We start from the raw sequence: 21,681 nt of genomic DNA, 5'->3' as shown, positions 1-21,681 counted from the left end.
CCAGGTTACAAAAGAATGACGAGCAAAAAAATGTTCACATTTTGCACAGGTTTCTTTATTTAAGGGAAAATAGCGTTCACGTGGTAGAAGATATACACATGTCTTACATATGAGCAACACTTCCCACCTCAGATTCAAATACAAAATAAAAGAGACTCTAAAAGCAGTGCATAATAAGTTATAACTCATGTATGAGGAACAGAACATAAATAGAAGTTACAAAAATGAATACAATATTTTTGGCAAACACGAATATATTTACAAGTATGGCTATGGTCTGAATGACACGCACAATTCTAATTAATTAGAGGTTAAACAGGAGATCTATCTACGTATCACTGAATGAAATTAAACATCATTTGTACAAAACAATAACCAATGCGTAAATAATACTGTAACATTTTTGATCTGCTGCTCAGGTTGATTACTACAGCAATTAAAAAAAATATCAGAATGTCTTTTTATTTTATTTTATTTTTATTTTTTTATTTTTTTTTATTTTTTTTCCGCCTGTCCCATTTGGTTCTTTAGCCGTCAGAATTTCTTTGAATGTCTTTTTATTGAACACACTTTTATAGGTAGCCAGTGTAATACAGTGCAAACATACTGATTGCTTAAAATCCTTGTGTGCTGTGATGAATAATTGCTTCATAGCCACCTGCTTTATTTGAGTGACTAATTGTACAGTGGTGTGACAGTGACGGCTGCTTTCATGCAATTGTGAGCTGCTCGTCTTTCCCTCCCAGCCCAGCTGCATGCTCTGGATTTTGACTCTGCTCATCTGCCATATTAAGAACTGTTTGCGGTGTGTTTTCGACAGATTTTGAGATTTCTCGTGAACAGGTTTGATCCAGAGGTGAATTTTGACAGAGGACGGTTCGGTTGGTGTCAAGCCCATCTAGACTAGTTGTGGTGGTAACCACAGAATCACCAAAGATTGTATCGGAAAAGACAGATTTGAAAGTGAATGAGGAGTCAAAAAGTGGCTCCTGCACAGCTGCTGGGTCTCTTGGAGGTTTGACAGGAGGAATGGGCGCAGGCTCACTGTTCTTAACCTCTGGCTCTGGTTGTTGATTTGGGCTTGCTGCTTCTTCCTTAATATTGCTCTCTGAATACTCTGAAGCCTGGACAGGGACCAGGTCAGTCTTGACTATCACCTTGTAGTCACTGCTGACACTGGATCGTCGGGACGAGCCCTCTGCTGTTGAAATGACACTGCTTGCGCGAGGGAGACTTTTGGGAGACCACGGCCCTTTCAGTCGCCCTTCTTTTCCCATCGGGGAAGAGAAACAGTTGAGGCAGCCGGACATTGAGGATGATTTGCCCTGAACATACAACACTGTGATTGGTGAACAAGCAGAGGCTTTGGTAGTTTCAGCTTTGCTTGTGCTCAGTTTAGGATTCATCCCATTGAGTCCTGGATTGATTTTGCCTGTACCTCCTGAATCTGATGCGCGCCTTGTCATCTTCCCCCTTGACCCTCTTCGAATACTTTTTGTGCCCCTTCTAAGCCAGAAGTCCTGAGGCAGAACAGGATCTCTCTGTTTTGGTTCACATTGGATATCTGAAATCTTACTGTTAGCAGTGGGCATAGTAGAGGCTTTCTCTTTGTGCTGCTGCTTTGTGTGCTGGGGGGTTGAGGCATCACTGGGTGGTTGGTAGGAGGAGGAGGAAGAACGACGTGATGGAGGGTGCTGCACAGGGCTGCTTCCATTTGACCACGGCTCATTCTCCAGGCTCAGGTTGAACTCAACACTGCTCTCACTTTGGGCCCTGCTCTCAGCGCAATTCAGCCCTGAAAAGAGATTAATTACAATGTTTTTTCAGAGCTAAAATTGATATGAAAATCATTTTAAAAAAACATCTCTCTGCTCTTTCACCTTGATATGCTAAATGACCAATAGGGAGCAGCAGTTAACAGTTGCTGGCACTAAGGATCAACATAGAGATTAATATGAAACAAGGTCATGATTGCGATTTGATGGATTTAGTCTTAATTCCTGCATGTTTGTTGAATCCTCTAAATGAGTATCCCAAAGGTTTTACCGTGATTTTGCAGCTCATCATTGTCCTCAAGTCCAGATGGCAAATTGCTGTCATTTGAATGCTTATCTGTGGGGTAAAAAATAAAACAATTATTGTGTGAATGACACTTTTCTATGCTTAGGCAAGAACAGCGCGTGACAGTTTTAATTTAATTACTGCATTTTATTTTACTATATAATCAATTAAAATTAACAAAAGAAAAAACAAAACAAACACTGGTTAATGGATGCCTCTACCTGTCGCCCACAGCTCAGAAACATCTGGAACAATGTCAGTGGTGGTGCTGTCGAGATGGACAGATGGCAGAGTGGTGGTATGAGGAAGGGGGAGGATGGACGAGATGGAGTCGGTAAATGATGAGGTCAGTGGGTCTTTCCTGCTTTCCTCCACATCAGCTTCTGACTCTTCCAGCTGTACTGAGCTGTCAGGCAAGCAGTTTACCTCTAATGGGGGCGAGGGACAGACTAAGCTGCTCAGGGCTTCATTGTTGGATGAAAGAATGGAAGAAGTGGGATGTGGATGACGTAAAGGAACAGAAAGATGAAATGGATGTGAAGATTATGAGCATTTTTTTTCCAGTAGTGTGGTCACTATATAAACAGATGTAAAGGATGGAGCTTTTACATTATAATCTCAATCTGTTTCGCTTTCACTGCAGCCTGGGATTACAAAGCTACTGCCTCAAAAGTCTCTTCCTGCAATGCAGCATTTCTTTGACCTCTGTGATTCTAATAAAATACCCCACACTGTTCCAAATATAGCCACTCTGTTAGAAAATAAGTCCTGCAGCAGGCTGTATCTGCAAGAACATGCAATATCATAACAAATAACTTTAAACTAGGCTGGTGAAATGAGTTTGCCAATGATGTCCACACTGCTAACACATTACCCAGTTATTTTAGAACTTGGGGACAATGACAAATCAGATATGAGTTAGTGGTATGCTAGCATTAAAAAAAAGCATAAAGCACAAAGCTGTTGGAATTACTGAAGTAAGAGAGTAAAAAGGGCAAGATGAAGCCAGACAACGGACCACAGTCTTTCTTACATATGGAACGCCGAAACAGGGACTTGACTTTGTCTCTGTCCTTCAGCCGGTTCCTCATACGGGGAAACATTTTCAGAGTGGCTTTTTAAGAGTGACCACATGGGAGACACGCAGAACAGATAGAAGGGAGGATGCCAGCAGAGAGTAAGGGGAAAGAAAGAGAGGGGAGAAGTAGGAAGGGCAAAGACAAGGGGAAAAGAGAGCCGAGGGTGTTGGGAGGAGTGAATAAAAATATAAAGACAAGAGAAAGACAAAGGGGAGAAATACTGAGGATTCCTCAAGAAACTTGACACACCTCATGCACTGGAAAGAATGATGCTTTGAACATGAAACACACACAACATACTCTGATTTTTAATGCACTAAGTATGCTTCTGTAAGTTTTCCTTCTGAGTTACTGATAACTAGTTTGCTCACACAGTGCCGTTGGTATATGTATAGTTACCAAAATGCACATATAAATGATGTGGAAACAGGTTTAGTTTAAAATACACATATTTATTTAAGTTTTCGCACCTTGATGGAAAATCTTAAGGTAGAAAATGGCTTTTTTGTCAAATTCTGGGAAGATGAGCGTCCTTCACATGTAGATGTACATGGACCTGATTTGTCCATCACTTCACTCATGCATCTCTGTACAGTGGCTGTGAATTGGATCTTATGTGAACGCACCTGTTTGATCTGCATGTTTCAGCTCTGATGATGATCTTTTGAATTTGAGAAGGAAACACTCACTGCTGTTACGTTGGGGTGAGACGACATCGCATGCTGATGTGGAGGCTGAGCCTCCAGAGCCATTTGAGCTGATGAAAGAACTGTTGTCGTGACAGGAGAGCTGAGGCTCAGGAACGCCTGAGTGTGTGGGTGTGGGTGGGCGTTCAGGCCCATGCTCGCGGCTATTGGATTTCATCAGCTTCTTCAGCTTCAAAGTAATCCAGTTCCCACGTCTGTGGAAGAGCAGATAATTCAAGGGAAATCAAATAAATAATATAACACAGAGGATGGTCTGCACAGAAAATGCACTGGGCATCGAGGTGGTTCAGCATCACCACTTACCCATCGAATCAAGCTTGAAATTCTTGTGATCAGATTAAACAATCAATACTTGAAGTTCATTCAGGAATATCTTAAAGCTGTATCCCAACAGAGACCTTTACTCTCAGTGTGCAGGCTTACTTCCAGTTCCAATGGTTTCCAAAAGTAGAACAGGAGGCAGAGCCTTCAGGTATGAGGATCCTCTAATTAGTATAAGAGCGACTCAGGTGAGCCTGAAGCTAGCTTGAGTTATGCAGCTATAGGCTCAGGCTGCTGAGGGTCTTGCCATGATGCACTGAACATTTCACTTTACTTTATTCTTATGCATTTACATGCCACATGCCAGAAATATGACTACATACAAATGAATCATGTTCCATGCTATGAAATCGCCTTAATTGATCAAATAACTGTCTCTATGAACTGGAATTTGTGTAAAAAGTTATAAAACTTGTTTCATCAACATAAACATGAAACTAAAGGTGTTCCCTTACCTGCGAGGAGGCGAGGGCTCATAAAACTTATATTGGTCCATTATCTTTTCCTCCAGCTTCTCTTTCTGCCTCCTCAAATGATTAAGCTTGTCACTGAAAAGAGGGAGAATATAGGTTAATCATCAATAGAATTTAGGTCTCACTAAAGGGGCATTTTTGATATCCTAATTAGCGATATTGTCATGGTCCCCGTGTCTGCCCGGCCAGCTCCACAAGGCCACATGTGTTTTGTGTACATTCTCCCCTGGCAGGGCGGAGCTCACTGCAGGCTCCCGCCCTTGGCACACACCTGCATCTCGTCAGGCTCTGATTACAGGTTGGACTCTTAAGGCCGGGATGCAGACAGCCTCACCGCTGGATGATTATGCGTTAGTGAACCTCTGCCTCGAATCTTTAAAGCTTTGTAGACTTGCTGCGATCTCCGTGTAACTTTATTTTCTCCTGTGCACAGTTTTCCCCGGACCTGTGACTAACCTGTTATTTCTACTGCTGTAAAGAGGAAGAGCCAGCGTGTTGGTGACTCCAATCCCGGACCTCCCTTTCGGACCTAGGACCCCCGTTCCCCTCACTGTATATATCTGCCCCTGGTGATTGTGTAAATAAACGTTGCTTTCTCCTGAACTCTGCTCTGCGCCTGAGTCCTACTACACCGCATGACAGATATGTTTTGTTGTCTGCAGGTACCAAACATTGTTAAGTCCATTAGCAAAATACTATAGCATGAAGATTTGATCATGGTAAACTTACTATTGTCCTGTGCACTTACATATACTGGCGTTCTTCAACATGAAAGAGATCTTTGCTCTCCATAGTCTGCTCCAGCAAAGTCCGGTTCTGTAGCATCAGGGTCTCAATCTGGGCGAGCAGGTGGCGGTTCTCTTCCTCGAGGTTGCCCTTCAACTGGCTCAGCAGCTAAGCGTCAGATGAACATGCATGCTTATAAATAAACATCTATCAAAAGCAATTGTGAAAATAGGTTTGATAGGTTTCAGCCCCTTTGGAATTCTGAATTGGTTAAGCATCTGAAAAAAATGATTGAAAGTTGTTTTTTTAATGCAACCATCGGATTGTTCACAGGATTTGAAAGCATACCTCGCACTGATTTGTGAGTTTTGTGCACGTGATGTCGAGCTGCTGATAGTCCTTTTTGAGCTTCGAAAAGTCTGCCTCTAGCCACGTGTGCTCCAGCTTGGCCTCATTCAGCTGGCTCTTGAGCTGCTTGTGATCCGATGTCAGCGCCTCGTTATCGTTAAGAAGCTGGCGGTATGTCTGGTTCAGCCTTAAAAAATTATGTATCATGAGAAAAATTTCCTTTGTTGATATATCCACATATATATACACGCTCTAGAGTTTATGTGTGTGTGTAGGTTTGTGTGCATGCACGTTCTCACCAGTCTTTCTCATCACGGAGCCTGCAGCACTCAGCAGCGGTTGTCCTGTGCTGTTCTTTCTCCAAAGCCATCCTCATCTGCTCCTCCTTGAGGGCTTTCTCCAGGTCTTCTAATTTGCTACGTTGCTGCAACAGGCTGTTGTATCTAAATAACAATCCAAACATGAATATGAAGTTCATGTTTGGGTTTAGGTTAACTGGGAATGCTCCGATTAAAGATAAGAATGATCCTCAAGACAAGTGGTTTAAATGAACTTGTATGCAAACTTTACCATCGTCCACAGCTCTCTTGTGACCTACCTGTCATGAAGAGTGCGATGCTCCAGTTCCAGTGTGCGATGGGCATTTTTCAGACAGCCGTGCTTGCCCATCAGGGCCTCATACTCCATGGCTTGTCGCTCGTGCAGGACTGCCAGGCGCTCATGATCTCGTAACAGCTGCTCTTGAGCACCGCGCAGCTCTTCACGCTCATGTATAGCACTGTCCCGTTCACTTTCTGCCTTGGACTGCTGCTGCTGCAGCTGAGTGTTTTGGGCCATAAGGGAGGCGCTCTGTGAATTCACTGTTGACTTTTCCACCTGGAGAAAAGCACCAAGGAATTAATGTAACATAAATAGTTTGTGTATGCTGTTTACAAGAGCAGAAGCTTACCAGAGGATATTACAGAAGCTTTTATGTGAATTCTGTTACAGAGACTAGTGTGTATTGTAATGACACCTGCAGGGTTGCATTGTGTGTCTGCAATGCTGTGTTGTTCTCCTGCAGTGAGGCAGCCTGCCGCTGCAGGGCAAGGACCTGAGCCTGCTGGCTGTCAGACTGACTTTCCAGCTGTTTTAGCTGGGCTTGTAAAGCCTGGCGTTCTGCCTCCAGTGTCGCATTCTGCATAAGAGAGCAGGAAGATATTATGACAAACTGTAGCGTGGTATTAGCTTTAGGATAATTTGTGTGCCAAAAATAGGGAATCTCTGTGTACAGGAACCCATGATATCATTTAATATTGTACAGCTTTATGTGTTCTATGTTCCTCTTTATGCGTTTACAGCTCTTGTTTTTGTTTTCCTGGCTTGTTTCAATAAAATGTCTTGTTGTGGTTTAAATTGGACCAGGGTAAATGTAATTGTTCATTTTCAATGGTAGTTGAAAATCAGTACAGATTAACTTGGCAAATATTTCTTTCTCCTTTTTTTTGTCAGCTATAAATTTGCCAAAGTTCTCTTACTTATGAAGTAAACCAGAGGATAGTTTTCTTTGCTGCTACTTATTTAGACACTTTTCTATTTTAACTGAGCACTCAAAGCACTTTTTACTACGAGCCTCATTCACCCAATCTCTCTCACACACCCAATGTCACTTACATTTCTCTCGACTTCAATGAGGCGATCTTTTAGCTTCAGCAGTTCTTTGGTAGCTTCCTGACTTTCACGTAGCCATTCACTCATGGCCTTGCCAGTTTCTCTTGGAGGTGTGGAACCTGATGTTGTCCTCTCTTCCTCCTGCCTCTGTTGCAGGGCTTCATAGCTCAGCTTCACCTGTATGACGGAAGACGGTCGTTCAAGTGGATCCAGAGCAACTAACAGGTCTGGAAAGCTTAACTTTATTCCTTACACTCTTTAGTTCCTGGCGCAGCTGCTGATTCAGAGAGGAGGATTCCCGCAGACGGGCCTCCAAAGAAGCCAACTTGTCGTCTTTTATCTGCAGAGACTTTTTCAGAGATGTCTCCAGCTCAGACTCAAGCATTTTGAACCTGCTGTGTATAGAAAATTAGTTTGCGTTATAAAACTTTGCATTTGTTAGAACATTCTGTTAAATAGTTACGTGATGGGAACAGAAAGCTCCAAAGAGTATGCACAGACCTGTTATCTGGTCTCTCTTGTTCAGCCTGATGTGCACTCTCCTGGTTCAGGACCTTCATTTCCAGCTCATGGGAAAGCCTCTCAAGTTCATTGTCTCTTTGCTGGGTTCTCAGCTTCTCGCTAACTAGCTCCTAAAGATAGACAATACATTTCAAATAAAACAAACAGGTTTCCATAATAGCAGTATTGCTTAATCAGAATCAAAATCAGAATACTTTATTAATCCCAGGGGGGATGAGTCGGACTACAGAGATGAGGTTAACAGATTGACTGAGTGGTGTTCAGTTAACAACCTCCAACTGAACACCACGAAAACTAAAGAACTTATTTTGGACTTCAGGAAGGGCAGAGCAGACCCGGCCCCACTCTACATTCACGGGAACCGTGTGGAGAGGGTACACTCCATGAGGTTTCTGGGCGTGCAGATCTCTGATGATCTCTCCTGGACTGCAAATACCACGGCGGTGGTAAAAAAAGGCCCAGCAGCGTCTCCATTTTTTGAGAGTGCTCAGGAGGAACAACCTGGAGGAGAGGCTGCTGGTGACATTCTATAGAGCCACCATAGAGAGCATCCTAACGTACGGCATAACAACGTGGTATGCAGGGTGCTCAGTTGCAGACAGGAAAGTATTGCAGAGGGTCATCAACACAGCCCAGAAGATCACTGGCTGCTCTCTGCCCAGTCTGGAGGCCATTGCAAACTCTCGGTACCTCAGCAGAACTGGCAATATCATTAAGGACTACTCCCACCCCAGTAATCAACTGTTTGAACTATTACCGTCAGGCCGACGGTACAGGTCACATAAAACCAGGACAAACAGATTCAGGGATAGCTTCTTTCCCAGAGCTATCACCGTAGTAAATAAGCACAAAACAATTGAACCTGCTTAACTATACCATACTTGCCATTGTCACTATATTATGCTGCTATTCATACTATCATTATATTATGCTGCTATCCTGTATATATCGTACTTATTATTGTCTGAGTACTTCGGTTGTTTTATTGTACTTTTTATATTTTACATTTATATTTATTATTGCATTTTGCACCAAGGGAGTGGCACTCCAATTTCGTTGTACTTTGTACAATGACAATAAAGGCTATTCTAATTCTAATTCTAATCCCTAAGGAAATTATGTAAGGGATGGCAATGTCATTTGGTTGGCCTTAAGTAGTTATATGAAGACTGCCACTAAAGGTTAAGGTATTTAACACATTTATTAGACCACTACTCATAAAAAATCAAGAAAATATGAATATTTTAGAAATCTGTCAAAAGCTTGTGTAAAACTAAAAATTATATTGTTATTTATTAGGTAAATAACAAAATGAATTCACATGTTTATACCTAAATTTGAGCCAGCAAAATAGACAATTTTTACTGCAAGTAAACAATTAAAATTTGGGATCTTAATCAAAACATAATGATGTTCTTTACTATTTTTTCAGTATTTTTAGTAAAACTGTAAATTTGAAAATTCATGAATAACAACAATATTTTTATTTTAGTGTTAAAAATGTAATGTTGATATAAAAAGCTTGTGCTTCTGGTGTATTAATGATTACAGAAACACAAAATAAAATCATTTTAGTAATTACCAGTACGGTTAGGCCAGCTTTGGCATAAACCTTAGATTGGGTGAAAGTCTAATAAATGTATTAAACGCTGTAGGTCATGTTATGCATCCAGTCAGTCCTCACTTCTCTGAGGGTTGCCAGGGTTCTCTGGTCGATAGCAGCCTGCTTGGTCAGTTCTCTGTTGTCTCTCTCCAGGCCTTTCACCCTCTCAGCAGTTTCCCTTAATCCGTCCACTTCCTTTACAAGAAAACGCATCTCCCTTTCCAAGCTGGCCATACAGACATTACTGCTGTCTAATTTGGCTTCTTGGATTTCAGCCTGAAATACAGGAAAGTAGAACAGTCGATAAGGTTTTTCAAACATTATCTAACGCTAGAAAACTGATATCTTTATTTTAAAAAAGAATTGTCCACCTGTTGCCGGAGTCGTCGATTCTCTTTCTCTAGCTGCCTCTTGTCTCTCTCCAGGGCAGTTGTTTCATGCTCCAGGGTCTGCTTCTCTGCTTCTAACTGCTCCAGGCGTCGTGCAGAGATGCGAAGTTCCTCTAAAGAGGCCTGCAGGCTCTGATTCTCTGCTTCCAGCTCCTCAACCTCTGCCTCTAGACGCTGAACCTTTCGGTCTTGAACACGGAGAATGACAGAAGAAATAAATTAATCTGAAAATGTTTTGCTATATAAGTACAAAAACACTACTTATTTTCTATGGGACCTACCAGTGTTGTCAAGTGAAGTTTGTAGATGCTGATTTATTGTGTCCAGGGCCCTGCACTTGGCCTCTAGCCGCTGTGTGTGCTTGCTGGCATAGGAGGAGCGTGTTGGCAGACCTGTGAAGATGCTTTCATGGCGGGGACTGCTGTTCTTTGAGCCAGGCGAGTGATCATGTGACCTCACAAAATAATGGCGCCTATTGTGATTGTTTTCTAAGACTTCCAAATCAGACATCCTTTCTTTGAAATGGTCTCCACTGTCTCCATCCTCTAGCTGTCCTTTCTCCTGGATATTACGCTCTGGATTAGCTGTGAGATGGTTCACACTCTGGACTCGCTCCAACTCCTCTGTGTCTAGCTGCTGATGGCAGCTTAAATCCCCATTTAGCATCGACTCTGTTACAATACTGAGGGAGACTCCATTAGAGTGATTTTTAGCATTCGAGCAGGAGGTCTGCAACACTGAGGACTCGTCTGTTGATGAGGTACAGTTGTTACTACACATCGCCAGGTGGCTATGTTTGGTTTGTGTGATGTTATTAACAGAAGCTCTGAGCTCCTCTATGATCTTCAGGAGATGTTTGTTCTCTTTCTCCAGTTTCAGCAATCGACTGCAGGCCCTCTCACTGACCTCCTCACTCAGGGTCTGCTGGCCTTTTCACAAACACACAAACACACAGTTAGTTTGCAAGAAGCTTGAGAGAAACAAATGAAAATAGCTCACTTTTCTAGGAATGTTATTAAGGGGTCACTTTCACATTCTGCAATGCTGCTATTTACAAAAATATCATTAAAAATAAGTTTGGTATCAGTAGAAGCGTCACTCAAAGGTACAGACATGCCTCTGATTCACTTTTTGTAACACAGATTCATTTAACAAAGACAATAAAAGTCACAACTTAAGCCTGATTGTTGAGTATTTCAAGTAAATAACTTATTTAAGAGATGGCACAATAATGCATGCACACCTTTACATAACTTATCCTTATCTACTCTCACTGGAAAGTACACTATATTGCCAAAAGTAGTCACGCATATGAACTTGAATGACACAGCATTCTTAACTCGCAGGGTTTAATATGATGTCGGCCCATCCTTTCCTGAAATAACAGCTTCACATTTTTCTGGGAAGCCTTTCCACCAGGTTTAGGTGTGTGTTTATGGAACATTTTGACCATTCATCCAGAAGCGCATTTCTGAGGTTGGACATGATGTTGGATGAGAATGCCTGGCTTGTAGTCTCAGGACTCTGTGCAAGTTCTTTCAGGCCAAACCTGCTGATCCATTTCTTTTAGGACTTTGTGCACTGCTCATCTGAGTGCACTGGGCTATCTTCAAACTATTCCTATACATTAGGAGCATTAAATTGTCCAAAACGTCTTCATTCTTTTCACTGGAACTAAGGGGTCTGTCAGGGGTTGGGTCTGTAGCCTGACATTTTGAGTTTATTTTGTATTATTGGTGCCTTATGTTATATTGGAAATATGTTAAGTTCTTGTGTTGTTATTATTAGTTAGGACAGGGGTGGGCAACTCCAGGCCTCGAGGGCCGGTGTCCTTGCAGGTTTTAGATGTGTCCTTGAACCAACACAGCTGATTTAAATGGCTAAATTAGCTCCTCAACATGTCCTGAAGTTCTCCAGAGGCCTGGTAACGAACTAATCATGTGATTCAGGTGTGTTGACCCAAGGTGAGATCAAAAACCCGCAGGACACCGGGCCACGAGGCCTGGAATTGCCCACATCTGAGTTAGGATATAGTTGAGTTTATTCTAGTTTTTGCTTTATCTATGTCTCCTGGTTTGAGTCTTTTCCTGTCTTCTGTGTCAGTCTGTCATGCATTTTTTTGTCTCTGTTTTGAAGTGTCAAGCTTGTGTTATCATGTCTACGTCTCTCCATGTTTCCTGTTTTATTTTGAAAGTCTTGTGTTTCCATGTTCAGTGTGTTTAGTTTAGTTTTCCCTGTGGGGTCAGGTTCATTTGTGTTAGCTGTGTTTCCCCAAGTGTTTCTACTTCCCTCATTACCCTTCTGTGTATTTAAGTCCTCTTTCCACTGTTCAGTGTCAGGTCGTCTGTTTGTCTTGTATTACGTCACTCTGGGTTTCAGGTTGAGTTCATGCTTTCTGATCAGATGCTTGTTCATTGTTTTTTTTCACGTTATAGTTCTGCATGAAACTTTTCAGATTCACGTTAATGTTCACAGTTTTCATAGTTAATTCACAGTTTAGGTTTCAGTTTAGTTTTTTCCCCAGCTCACTTTGCCTTGTTTTATGTTTATGTATTTTCAGCCAAATAAATGGCTCGCCTTTTGATACCCTGAGTTTACTCTCCCGTGTCTGCTTTTGTGCCACACCGGCTATGCAGCCGTGACAGGGTCGAGCCCAACTGAAAAGCAATCCCATGCCATAATCCATCCTCCACCAAACTTTACACTTGGGATAATATAGTCATAAAAGTAATATTCTCCTGGAAAACTACAAAACCTAGATTTATCCATTGGATTGGCAGATGGGGAAGTGTGATGCATCACTCCAGAGTCCAGTGGGGGCATGCTTTATACCGCTGTATCCAATGCTTTGCATTGCACTTGGAGATGTAAGGCTTGGATACAGCTCTTCAACCATGGAAACCCATTCTATGAAGTTATCTACACACAGTTCTTGAGCTAATCTGAAGACCACATGAAGTTTGGAGGTCTGTAGTGACTGACTCTGCAGAAAGCTGGTCACCTCTGCACACTACCTGAATTCAGTGATTTGGGTGTGAATACAAGTGAATACTTTTGGCAATATATTGTAGATTAGCCTAAGCTCTCATTATTCCTTCTTTACACCCACTCTTACCCTGGGAGCTTTCTGTGGTCTTGGAGAGTTGCTCTAACTCCCAGCCTAGGTGCTGGGACTCCTCCATACTCCTCCTCTGTGCCAAACACAAAGCCAAGTTGTCCGTTTGCAATTCCTCAATGCGCCTCCGATCTGCCTCCCTCTCCTTAAGTGAAAACCCAAACTATAAGCGGTGGTATAAGAGCACTACCTGTCCAGCTGGTGAACAAGCTACATGAACATTAAAGATGAAATCTAACCTTCCAGATATTTTCAATGATATTTCTGGTAAACTCTGTGGAGATGTCTGACCTGTTCCATGTCATGGACCTGGGCCTTCAACAGCAGATTGTGTTTCTCCAGCTGGTGGATTTTATCTGAGCGTGCCCTCCAGCCTTCCAGTTGATCCTCCAAAACCTCTTTAGTCTCCTGGAGTACCCTATTATCCTCCTTTAGCTCCTGAAACATGAAAAAATATTCAAATTCACCTTAAATACTAAACCAAACTGAAGCCCACCCAATCATCATATTTCTCTTTATTTGAATCTTTCACTACAATAGTTAATTAAAAGTCTATTGTATGTTCTACATGTATTTATTCTGCCTCAACCTCCACTTTGGCTTTGTAGAACTCCATCTTGTGCAGTTGCTCCCTGTAGCGTCCCACTTCACTCTCCAGCTTGTCCGCCTTGATGGCTCTCTCTCTCAGGGCATCCAGTTCATCACGGTAAGTGCGGGCTGTGCGTGCATCCAGAAGCAACTGGGAATTCTGGTAAAGTTAAGAGAAAAGAATGATTTATAACAAAAACGTCTTAAGCTTGATACAGCTTTTTATAGTCAGAAATTTCCGCCATAAACTCTAAAGTTCATCATCAAACATCAGATTTGTGTGTTTTTGGTATGGTAAGACGTGAACATCCAATCTGTTGTCATGTGATAACTTTATCAGGGAAAGCCAAGGCACATATAAGTAAGTAAGTATGTAAAATGTTATTAATAAAGAACCTTTAGAGACAAAGATCATGATTAAGTGTTGCACAATATAAAATCTAAGGTGATATAATAACTTTTTCCATTCCACTAGACAAAAATGGCTATAAGAAATTAAATACTGCTTTTATTTTCACTAAATATTTAAATGTCATAAATATATGAACCATGTTAACTAGTGTGACCATCTAAGCCACAGATGCAAATTGAGATTTCCCGAGCAGACAAATCCACAGGGGCTTTAGCTGTACATCTGAGTCAGTGTTCAGAGGTTTAAGTTAGTAGTTATTAAGCACGGAGCTGCAGCAAAGTACAACGTTCAATAATCTGCATAAGCTGCAGAGAGGTCAGGAGGTTACTGTTTGTCACCATTAGCTGTGATTTTTTTTTTTCAACGTGTTCTTTGACTTCAGACCTCCTGCTGGATTCTCTTCAGCTCAGCCTCCATGTTCTCCAACTCATGTCTGCAGTCCAGCATTTGTTCACTCTTCTCCTCTCTGGTGTCAGGTGTGGATCACAGAGAGACATAAAGTTGGGAGGTTAGCATGCACTACATTTTAAACACGAATTGAAAATGTTTAAATAATAAGTAAGCATAACAGAAATATAAGCAATTCTGACAAAATGGATCAAACATTAGCTGTTAAGCTCAATGTCTTTCCTTCCCACATGCTGATGACAAAAAAGTGTGTTAATTTTCTTATATAAAAAAGAATAGTCTAAGGCCATTCAAAAAAATCAGAGCATGGCTTTATGTGACATTGTGTATGTGAGCCTGATGGGATGGACAGCAATGATGGAACTGAGATCTTGATTGGATCAGCTTTAGCGTGCGTGTGTGCAGTATCTGCAGATATGCAGAGCAAATATGGGTCAGTGGTAGTGCATAGGCATTGAACCTGCCAAGCAGGCAGTAATGTGGGCCAAACTCTGCAGGGCATCTCTTATCCTGTACTATCTCTCTCTCTCTCTCTGCCTCCTATTTATTCCCTACTGGCAGTTACACAGAGGAAACCCATTTACCAATCAGCACCGTTAGGAGGAACTCTACAATGCTTAACCTAATAATCTTTTAATGTGGGAGAAAAGCAAACACTTTACTCTGCAAACATTTTGGTGACATGAAGGGGACACCAGATGAAATAAATCTGGGCAGAAAAGTGCTACAAAAATTCCAACTTACTACAACCTCTTTTGTATTAGTTTTTTAACGTTGATCCACTCTATATAGTACCTTTCATATGAAAATGTTCTGATCTCCAGTTAGTTTAAAATATATCTTAACTTTTTAAGCGAATTTTAGTCAACAAACAAAGAAAACAATTATTTTTTCCATCTATCACATACTTACAGTTCTTGTCTAAGTCGTCTGATCTTTGCCTTAGAGTCGGCCAGTTCGACTGCAAGGTGTTGCTGGGTCCCCACCTGCTGCTGCTGAATTGTAGGAGAGTAGCTGGCAGACTGTGGGCTGGAGGGGCTACTGAGCAAACTTACCACACCCTCTTTCTCCTGCATTAGCTCTGCTATAGTCTGCAGATAGGAAGCAGGATTAATACTACAGGTTGAACATTAGTGATGAGTGTGCAATATCTGAGCTCGGTCTAAAATGAAAAGCATCTTAATAAAATAATATCCATTGTTCCTATAAAAATATGTAGCTAAAACTGTTTGTAAATATGAAAATTAAGTACCTCCAGATGGGTATCCCTCTGATCCAGCAGGTGTCGGAGGTGTGTGGTCATGTTCCTTACTGCTGCCTCCATCTCATCGGGGTGCAGCTCACTAGACTCCAACCACTGCAGATCCAGCACATTGTCTTGACTGTGAGTCAACTGTTAAACACGGGACATGACGATCAGCGTAGTTGAGGAAAGAATAATACAAAACACAGCAACTGCACAAAAACAAACGATTACCTGTAAAAAAACGCTGTAGCATTCAAAGCATATGTCATATAAAGTCAAATACCTCCTGAATATGAGCAGCTATTGCTGCTTTTGTCTCAAAGTCAAGTGTCTGGATTCTCTCAATGTACTCCTCTTTCCTCTCACACTGTAAAAATGCAAAAATGCACAAATTTGACCCAGAAACTTACCATAAACATCATTTTTAAATATATTTTAAATCACTCAGTATTTACCTGAACTGCACATCCCAATAGTAATAGCAAAAGTTTCCTCATTTCATCCAGGCTTTGTTCTATGACAGTAAAGAAATTGAATTATTGGAAAACAAACCCACTGGATCGAAGTAGGACTGCTGTCACGGATTTAAACTGAACACAGCGCTGGTTGGTGTATTTGGGTCATCACTTTCCGAAGCATTGCCATCAGAAGTTAGTGCGGCTATCAGACTGATAGTGGTGTGCAATTGAATTAAAATGTTATCGGAAGGAGCTGAAAAGAGTCTGTTTCATTTTACAGACTCAAAGGTTTTCATTGTTAACTATTCAGAAATCACTGACCGCTGAAAATCAAGCGGTGCATATTGGGAATGTATAATCGTTTTAAAGCGCATACCACAGTAAGGAGTCCTGCCAAGCAGCAACACATTTGGCAAAGGAGTCATGATTAATTGTCTCAGATTATCCTACAAAAGAAGAGACAGAAAAGAGAAGAGAGATGGTTAGAGAAAAACCCCACATTTGGGCTAAAGTGAAACAAGGACAAAACACTTCTTGCATTCTAGCCAAAGTGTTTGAATAGATGGAGAAGTATGTATGTACAGCACATAGGACCTGCTCAAATACATGTATAGAAACACTGCCAACAAATGGTGAGTGCTCTGAATGGGTAAATGACAGAGCCAGTTTCCCTGGTGCTGTGGTGAAATTCTGTAAAACTGCTCGGTGCAGCCTTGTCCCTGCCTAAGTTTCCCATCATCCTTTCTTTTTGAACCTTATGCGAAAGCTCCTCTATAGAACTGCACTTGTTATTATTCTGTCTCTTTCATATCGAATCACTGCATCTCCTTAATGTAAGCTTTAGCTCCATTAGGTCAAAATCAAACAAAAATACACTAATTCAAACAGCTGCAGCTGCACTATTTGTTTAGCACAAATTATTAAATGACAGCAAGCTAGATGCTATACTCATGTTGTAATTGTAGACAGCGTCATACATGCTAAACATGTTAGCCTTGTAACTTTGAACCATGTTCACACACTGACATTTAGCTGAAAGTTCCAGTTAAACCAGTGGAGCGGTTCAAGTCTTTTAACTGATCTTAGAGAATGAAAATAACCAAAAATAGACTGCAACACTTCTAGATGCCCTACATCTACAGTGCCTTACTAATAATAATTTTAATGCAAAAATAAACATGGCACTCTGCAGTTTATCTCAAACTGTCTCTGTTTCCATTCACTGGGGACAAACAGCTTAAAATGTGTACAGTTAGGCCCTGAAGTCTTTGGATAGTGACACAGTTTGTGTAATATAGCTGTTTGTGTAACGTTACTGTATAGAGAAGTAGAGTGCAGAGTTTCGGCTTTAACTCGATGAGTTTAACGTAAGTATAGCATTAACTGAACTGCAGACATTTTTATACATAGTTCCTCATTTTCAAAGTTTCAAAAGTAAGTGGACAAACTGACATAATTTTAAAGAAATAAGGATGTTCTAACATTTGGATAAAAATCATTTACAGCATGTCTTAAGTCTAGAACCCATGAAGATCACAAAATGCTGTTTCCTCCGTTGAGATGCTCTACCAGACTTTTACTCCTGCCTGCCTTCTGTTGGTTCTCTCCTCCGTCAGTAATACCCTCAATAACTGAAAAGCCTGTTCTACTGAGGTGAGATAAGATAACTGATTTGGCCATTGAAGAATATTCCACTTCTCTGCCTTGATAAACTCTTGGTTTGCTATTACAGTGTGTTTGGGTCACATTTGGATCGATTTATGCTGTGAATTGCTGTTCAATCAGTTTTGCAGCATTTAACTACATCAGAGTAGAGATCATAGCCCGGTATAGTTCAGAATGCACCCTTTTTTAAAGAATAATTTGTCCACTATTAAAGTTTCTGACAGATTGATTCTAGTTTTTCAGTCTAAAGATTATCTTCACTTGCAGGGACATCCCTTTGGACCTCATTACTGAGTTTGTCAATTGTTCTGTTACTTTTCAGCCTCTAAGATTAGTATAAAAATAGACAATCTGTATAAAATTGTGTATAATTCCTAAACAATTAATGCATTTTTTTGATTTCTTGAATTAAAGATGAAAGTCTGAACTTCATTGAATGTTGACTCTTTGATTTAAAATGCATTGTTGGTGTGCAGAGGTACTATTAACAACATAACTAGCAGACATACATGTATGGTTTCAAAAAGCAACTACAGTAGAAATACTGCTACTGTGGTTTCATTTGTGTGGTAACAAGCAAAAAACGATTATCTTACTTAAGATAATCAATTCATTGTCCTGTTCTCAGTGAAATCGCTTCTCTGGTGATTCTGACCGATTTCAAGGGTTAAATTGTGCTTAATTACTCTGACACAGACAGAAAATCCAAGATTTTAACACCGCTGGTGTCTGCCCATGAATTTCCCAACTTTATACTTAAGTCTAAAGCTCTGTCTGTGACTCTGACTGCAGCTTTACTCTGGCTCTGGCTGTGCTCTAATGCCGTTCCTGTGCCGATTACACAGATGTTCACATGACTGAAATTTAGGCCATGCATCTTAAGAAGAACTAGTTGATCTGCTAAGTCATCCAGCATGTTGAAGTTAAAGTAAACCCAGACTATATTATAATCTGATGTTAAGGGAGATTGAAAGCTTAGCTGCTGCTGTATCTATAAAAAAAAGGGAACTCACCAGGTAAAATGTCTTGATCTGCTGCACGAGAAAGTTCAGGTTCGGGATCCTCTGACTTGGATCCTTGCTCATTTTCTTTGCACCCTGAGATGAAGCTGAAGGATTTCTAAAAATGTAACATAAAAGTGTTTTACTTGACACTACTGCCATTTTCAAACCAACCAACAAGCAGTCAAACATAATTAACATGTTTGGATAAGAATAAGCCGCAACTGATAGAAATCTTGACTCGGAAACATTCACAAGATCCCTATTCATTCCCAACTTTAGCCTGTGTGACATCATTCCTTCCTGCCAACAAACTGGAGTTTTGTTTTGTTGTGTTTCTAAAGCTTGATGTTGTTATAGGTTGTTATAGAGGTAAGATTTCATTACTGAGAAAGTGAAACATATATACATGCTTTATATACGATGATAAAAAGAAGGCAAAGCGTAAAAAGAGTCAGTCATAATTATTGAAACAGACACAAATATAATGCTGAGCTGCCGAGTCTCCCTCTGTGTGCTGTTTGTCCTGTTTCTGTACTCTTTCCCCCTCCCATCTGTGTCCCAGTGGCACTAAACACCAGGCCCTAATCCCAAAGGGTCTTCCCAATCCAGGAGATTATCCCGCCTCTTCCCCTCCCTTCAGTGCAACTTTTTTTTTCATGTAGAACTGGTTATTGTGACCCTGGGGAGATAATTGGGATGAATGGATACTATAGATTTGCAATGGCTAAAGAGCATTATCCACAAGTGCACTCGATCATAGTTTTTTTTCCTCTTTCTTTGGAGTGCTTCAGTTTTAGTTAGGAGTCATCTATCAATCTCTGAAGTGTCATTTAACTTGCACATGAAGGCTTAACACACTGGTTTGGTAGTGTTTGCTAAGGACGAGGGTAATTCCCTCAGAACATAAGGCAAAACTATCATAATCTCTTAAGTAGCATCTTGCCAGTATGGATGAGATCTCTCATGTTTTGGTTAATCTCTTGCCTTCAGTCTGGTCTGTCTCAAGCCGTACATCTCTGGGTAACTTTTATGCTAATTCTAACATTTATGTCAGACACCCGAACCTGTCAGTAATGAGGAAGTCTGCAGCTGACTACAAAGATCCCCTTTATTACTGCAGAGTAACAAAGCTGGTACTGTTGATCCCTGGATAAGAATGTTAGCAGATGCTTCATACAGTATCAGTGGATGCTACAGCATGAAGCAAGAAGATCAGAAATCAGCAAAAAAAAAAAGATTCTTTATTGACCACAGTCAGCCAAAAATCTGAATTCATCTTGATACAACTTATATTGAAAATCCGATAAATGAACAAGAGGCTCAAACTGGGATGAAATTACTTACATTTGGGTCATTATGTCGTTTAGAAAGACTCCATCCAGCAGTTCAGAAAAATCCAAGTGCATGCCCCCATCATTTGGCACAAATGTCCTCACCTAAACAGCAAATAGAATATGGGATTTGAGGTCGATATCACAGTATCTGTGAGGAGACCAGAGCATCGTACATCACTTACCCAAGTGACAAGTGGGCTCAGCATGAACTGATCCAGACAGGGCAGAAAAACTCCACTCTCCATCGTTAGCTAGGCTTTGAGTGACTGGTCTCAAGAGAACATCCAAGTTGATTTAATCAAGAAAAAAAAAACGATAGCACGAAATACATCTTTTAAATGAAGTGATCCAATCGTCTATTCAGGTCGTCCCGTCCATCTTCTTTAGAGAAGAATTCCTTCTGACACTGAGCTTTGAATTGTCTTTGCTTTCTCTCACAAACTCGTAAAATCTCGCGGTTTAAATTTCGATAAGTGAACGTTTAAACATGTGCGGATTTTGTCCCGGAACAGCACACACGGACATACATCCTCTCTGGTCCTCTGCTGCAAAGGCATCTGCTGTCAATCCTCCTCCTCCTCCCCCCTGCTCTCTGCTCGTCGCACTGAAAGAGTTGGCACTGCTGTATTAGGGATGTTTAAAGGAGCAAAGAAGTTTGAAAAAGTGGCATTTGAGCCAAATAGAGATATCACTTCGCTAATATAATTTAACTCTAGAAAAAAAAATTGCCCTTGGGTTCATATTTTGAAGTTACTGCAGCAGAAACGCCGAAATAGCTTTGCCTTTAATCTGTTACCATGGTGATAGCGCCCCCACCCCTCCCTATCAGCAGCAGCAGCAGCAGTAGCCTCTTTTCCACCGGGCAGCAGAAGTAAGGCTGCTGCTGCTGATACATCCACTTCAGCTGTAGCCACTTAGCATTGCTCGTAGATGCTAAGTGGAGCTATTAAATCCCCCTGCTCCCCCAAAAAGAAAATGCAGCCCACCGGTAATTTTATACAGAAAGACACAGTGCAACCCAGAAAGCACAGCAATCACTAAAAGCGTTAATCTGAATTCAAAAGGTTGCTAGACTAATCTAGAAACATATCAGAGACGTCGTTGAGGTTCTTACCTCTGAATACATCAGAATACCTCCAAAATAAACTCACAGTACGAAACTTTGGCACGCAAAAGACCATAATGGTGTAACAGCACCACCTCGTGTTTAAGTTATACATTTTTTGTGCACAATTTCTAGATAAATTATTTTTCATCTTGTTCTCTCTATAAACTCCACAAGATGCTCGGTTGAACTTTCCCTCGTCCGAGGTAAACTTTTATTAAACTCTTAATAAACAGTCATGAGTCTACTTCTCACCTTCCGGTGTTACACTCTCAAGACTCCGGGCGGAACACATGGGTAAATGCAATTCCCATTGCTACAAATTACAGTTTATACATTTAACCCTCCTGTTATGTTGGTTTCCAGAAACACCAATTATGCTCCTGGGTTAATTTGACACGGGGCAAATTTACTCATCCAAAAGTGTCAGAAACACTGGCATTCATTATTTTACAATTTTCTTTTAT

General features: G+C 41.0%; 1 protein-coding gene across 7 annotated transcripts; it reads right to left on the bottom strand.

Annotated features, from left to right (window-relative positions):
- Positions 1–33: 33 nt before the first annotated feature.
- Positions 34–21,389, bottom strand: LOC146516353 (girdin-like). 7 transcript variants are annotated; one of them, XM_085162462.1, is made up of 30 exons: positions 21,224–21,389; positions 20,292–20,713; positions 20,120–20,211; positions 18,785–18,890; positions 16,483–16,552; positions 16,104–16,162; positions 15,932–16,015; positions 15,655–15,795; positions 15,315–15,493; positions 14,379–14,460; positions 13,584–13,742; positions 13,286–13,432; positions 12,995–13,139; positions 10,161–10,808; positions 9,862–10,067; positions 9,572–9,766; positions 7,867–7,997; positions 7,619–7,760; positions 7,369–7,542; positions 6,731–6,892; positions 6,314–6,591; positions 6,015–6,158; positions 5,716–5,902; positions 5,390–5,535; positions 4,624–4,716; positions 3,830–4,041; positions 3,095–3,175; positions 2,283–2,525; positions 2,047–2,112; positions 34–1,795 (listed from the first exon to the last, which is right to left on the bottom strand). In XM_085162462.1, the coding sequence occupies exons 2-30, from the start codon at positions 20,352–20,354 to the stop codon at positions 711–713; spliced, it is 5,520 nt and encodes a 1,839-aa protein (XP_085018588.1). In that variant the 5' UTR covers positions 20,355–20,713; positions 21,224–21,389; the 3' UTR covers positions 34–710. The 7 variants fall into 7 exon arrangements, with proteins under 7 accessions (XP_085018588.1, XP_085018589.1, XP_085018590.1 ...); XM_085162463.1 differs by lacking the exon at positions 21,224–21,389 and having other exon boundaries at positions 7,619–7,757; positions 20,292–20,916; XM_085162464.1 differs by lacking the exon at positions 21,224–21,389 and having other exon boundaries at positions 12,995–13,070; positions 20,292–20,916.
- Between the last annotated feature and the right edge of the window lie 292 nt (positions 21,390–21,681).

Source organism: Neolamprologus multifasciatus, chromosome 6 (assembly GCF_963576455.1).
Source record: "Neolamprologus multifasciatus chromosome 6, fNeoMul1.2, whole genome shotgun sequence".
Classification (NCBI taxonomy): Eukaryota; Metazoa; Chordata; class Actinopteri; order Cichliformes; family Cichlidae; genus Neolamprologus; species Neolamprologus multifasciatus.
The sequence above is the reverse complement of the archived record's forward strand: the minus strand, read 5'-3'. Positions and strand labels throughout refer to the sequence as shown.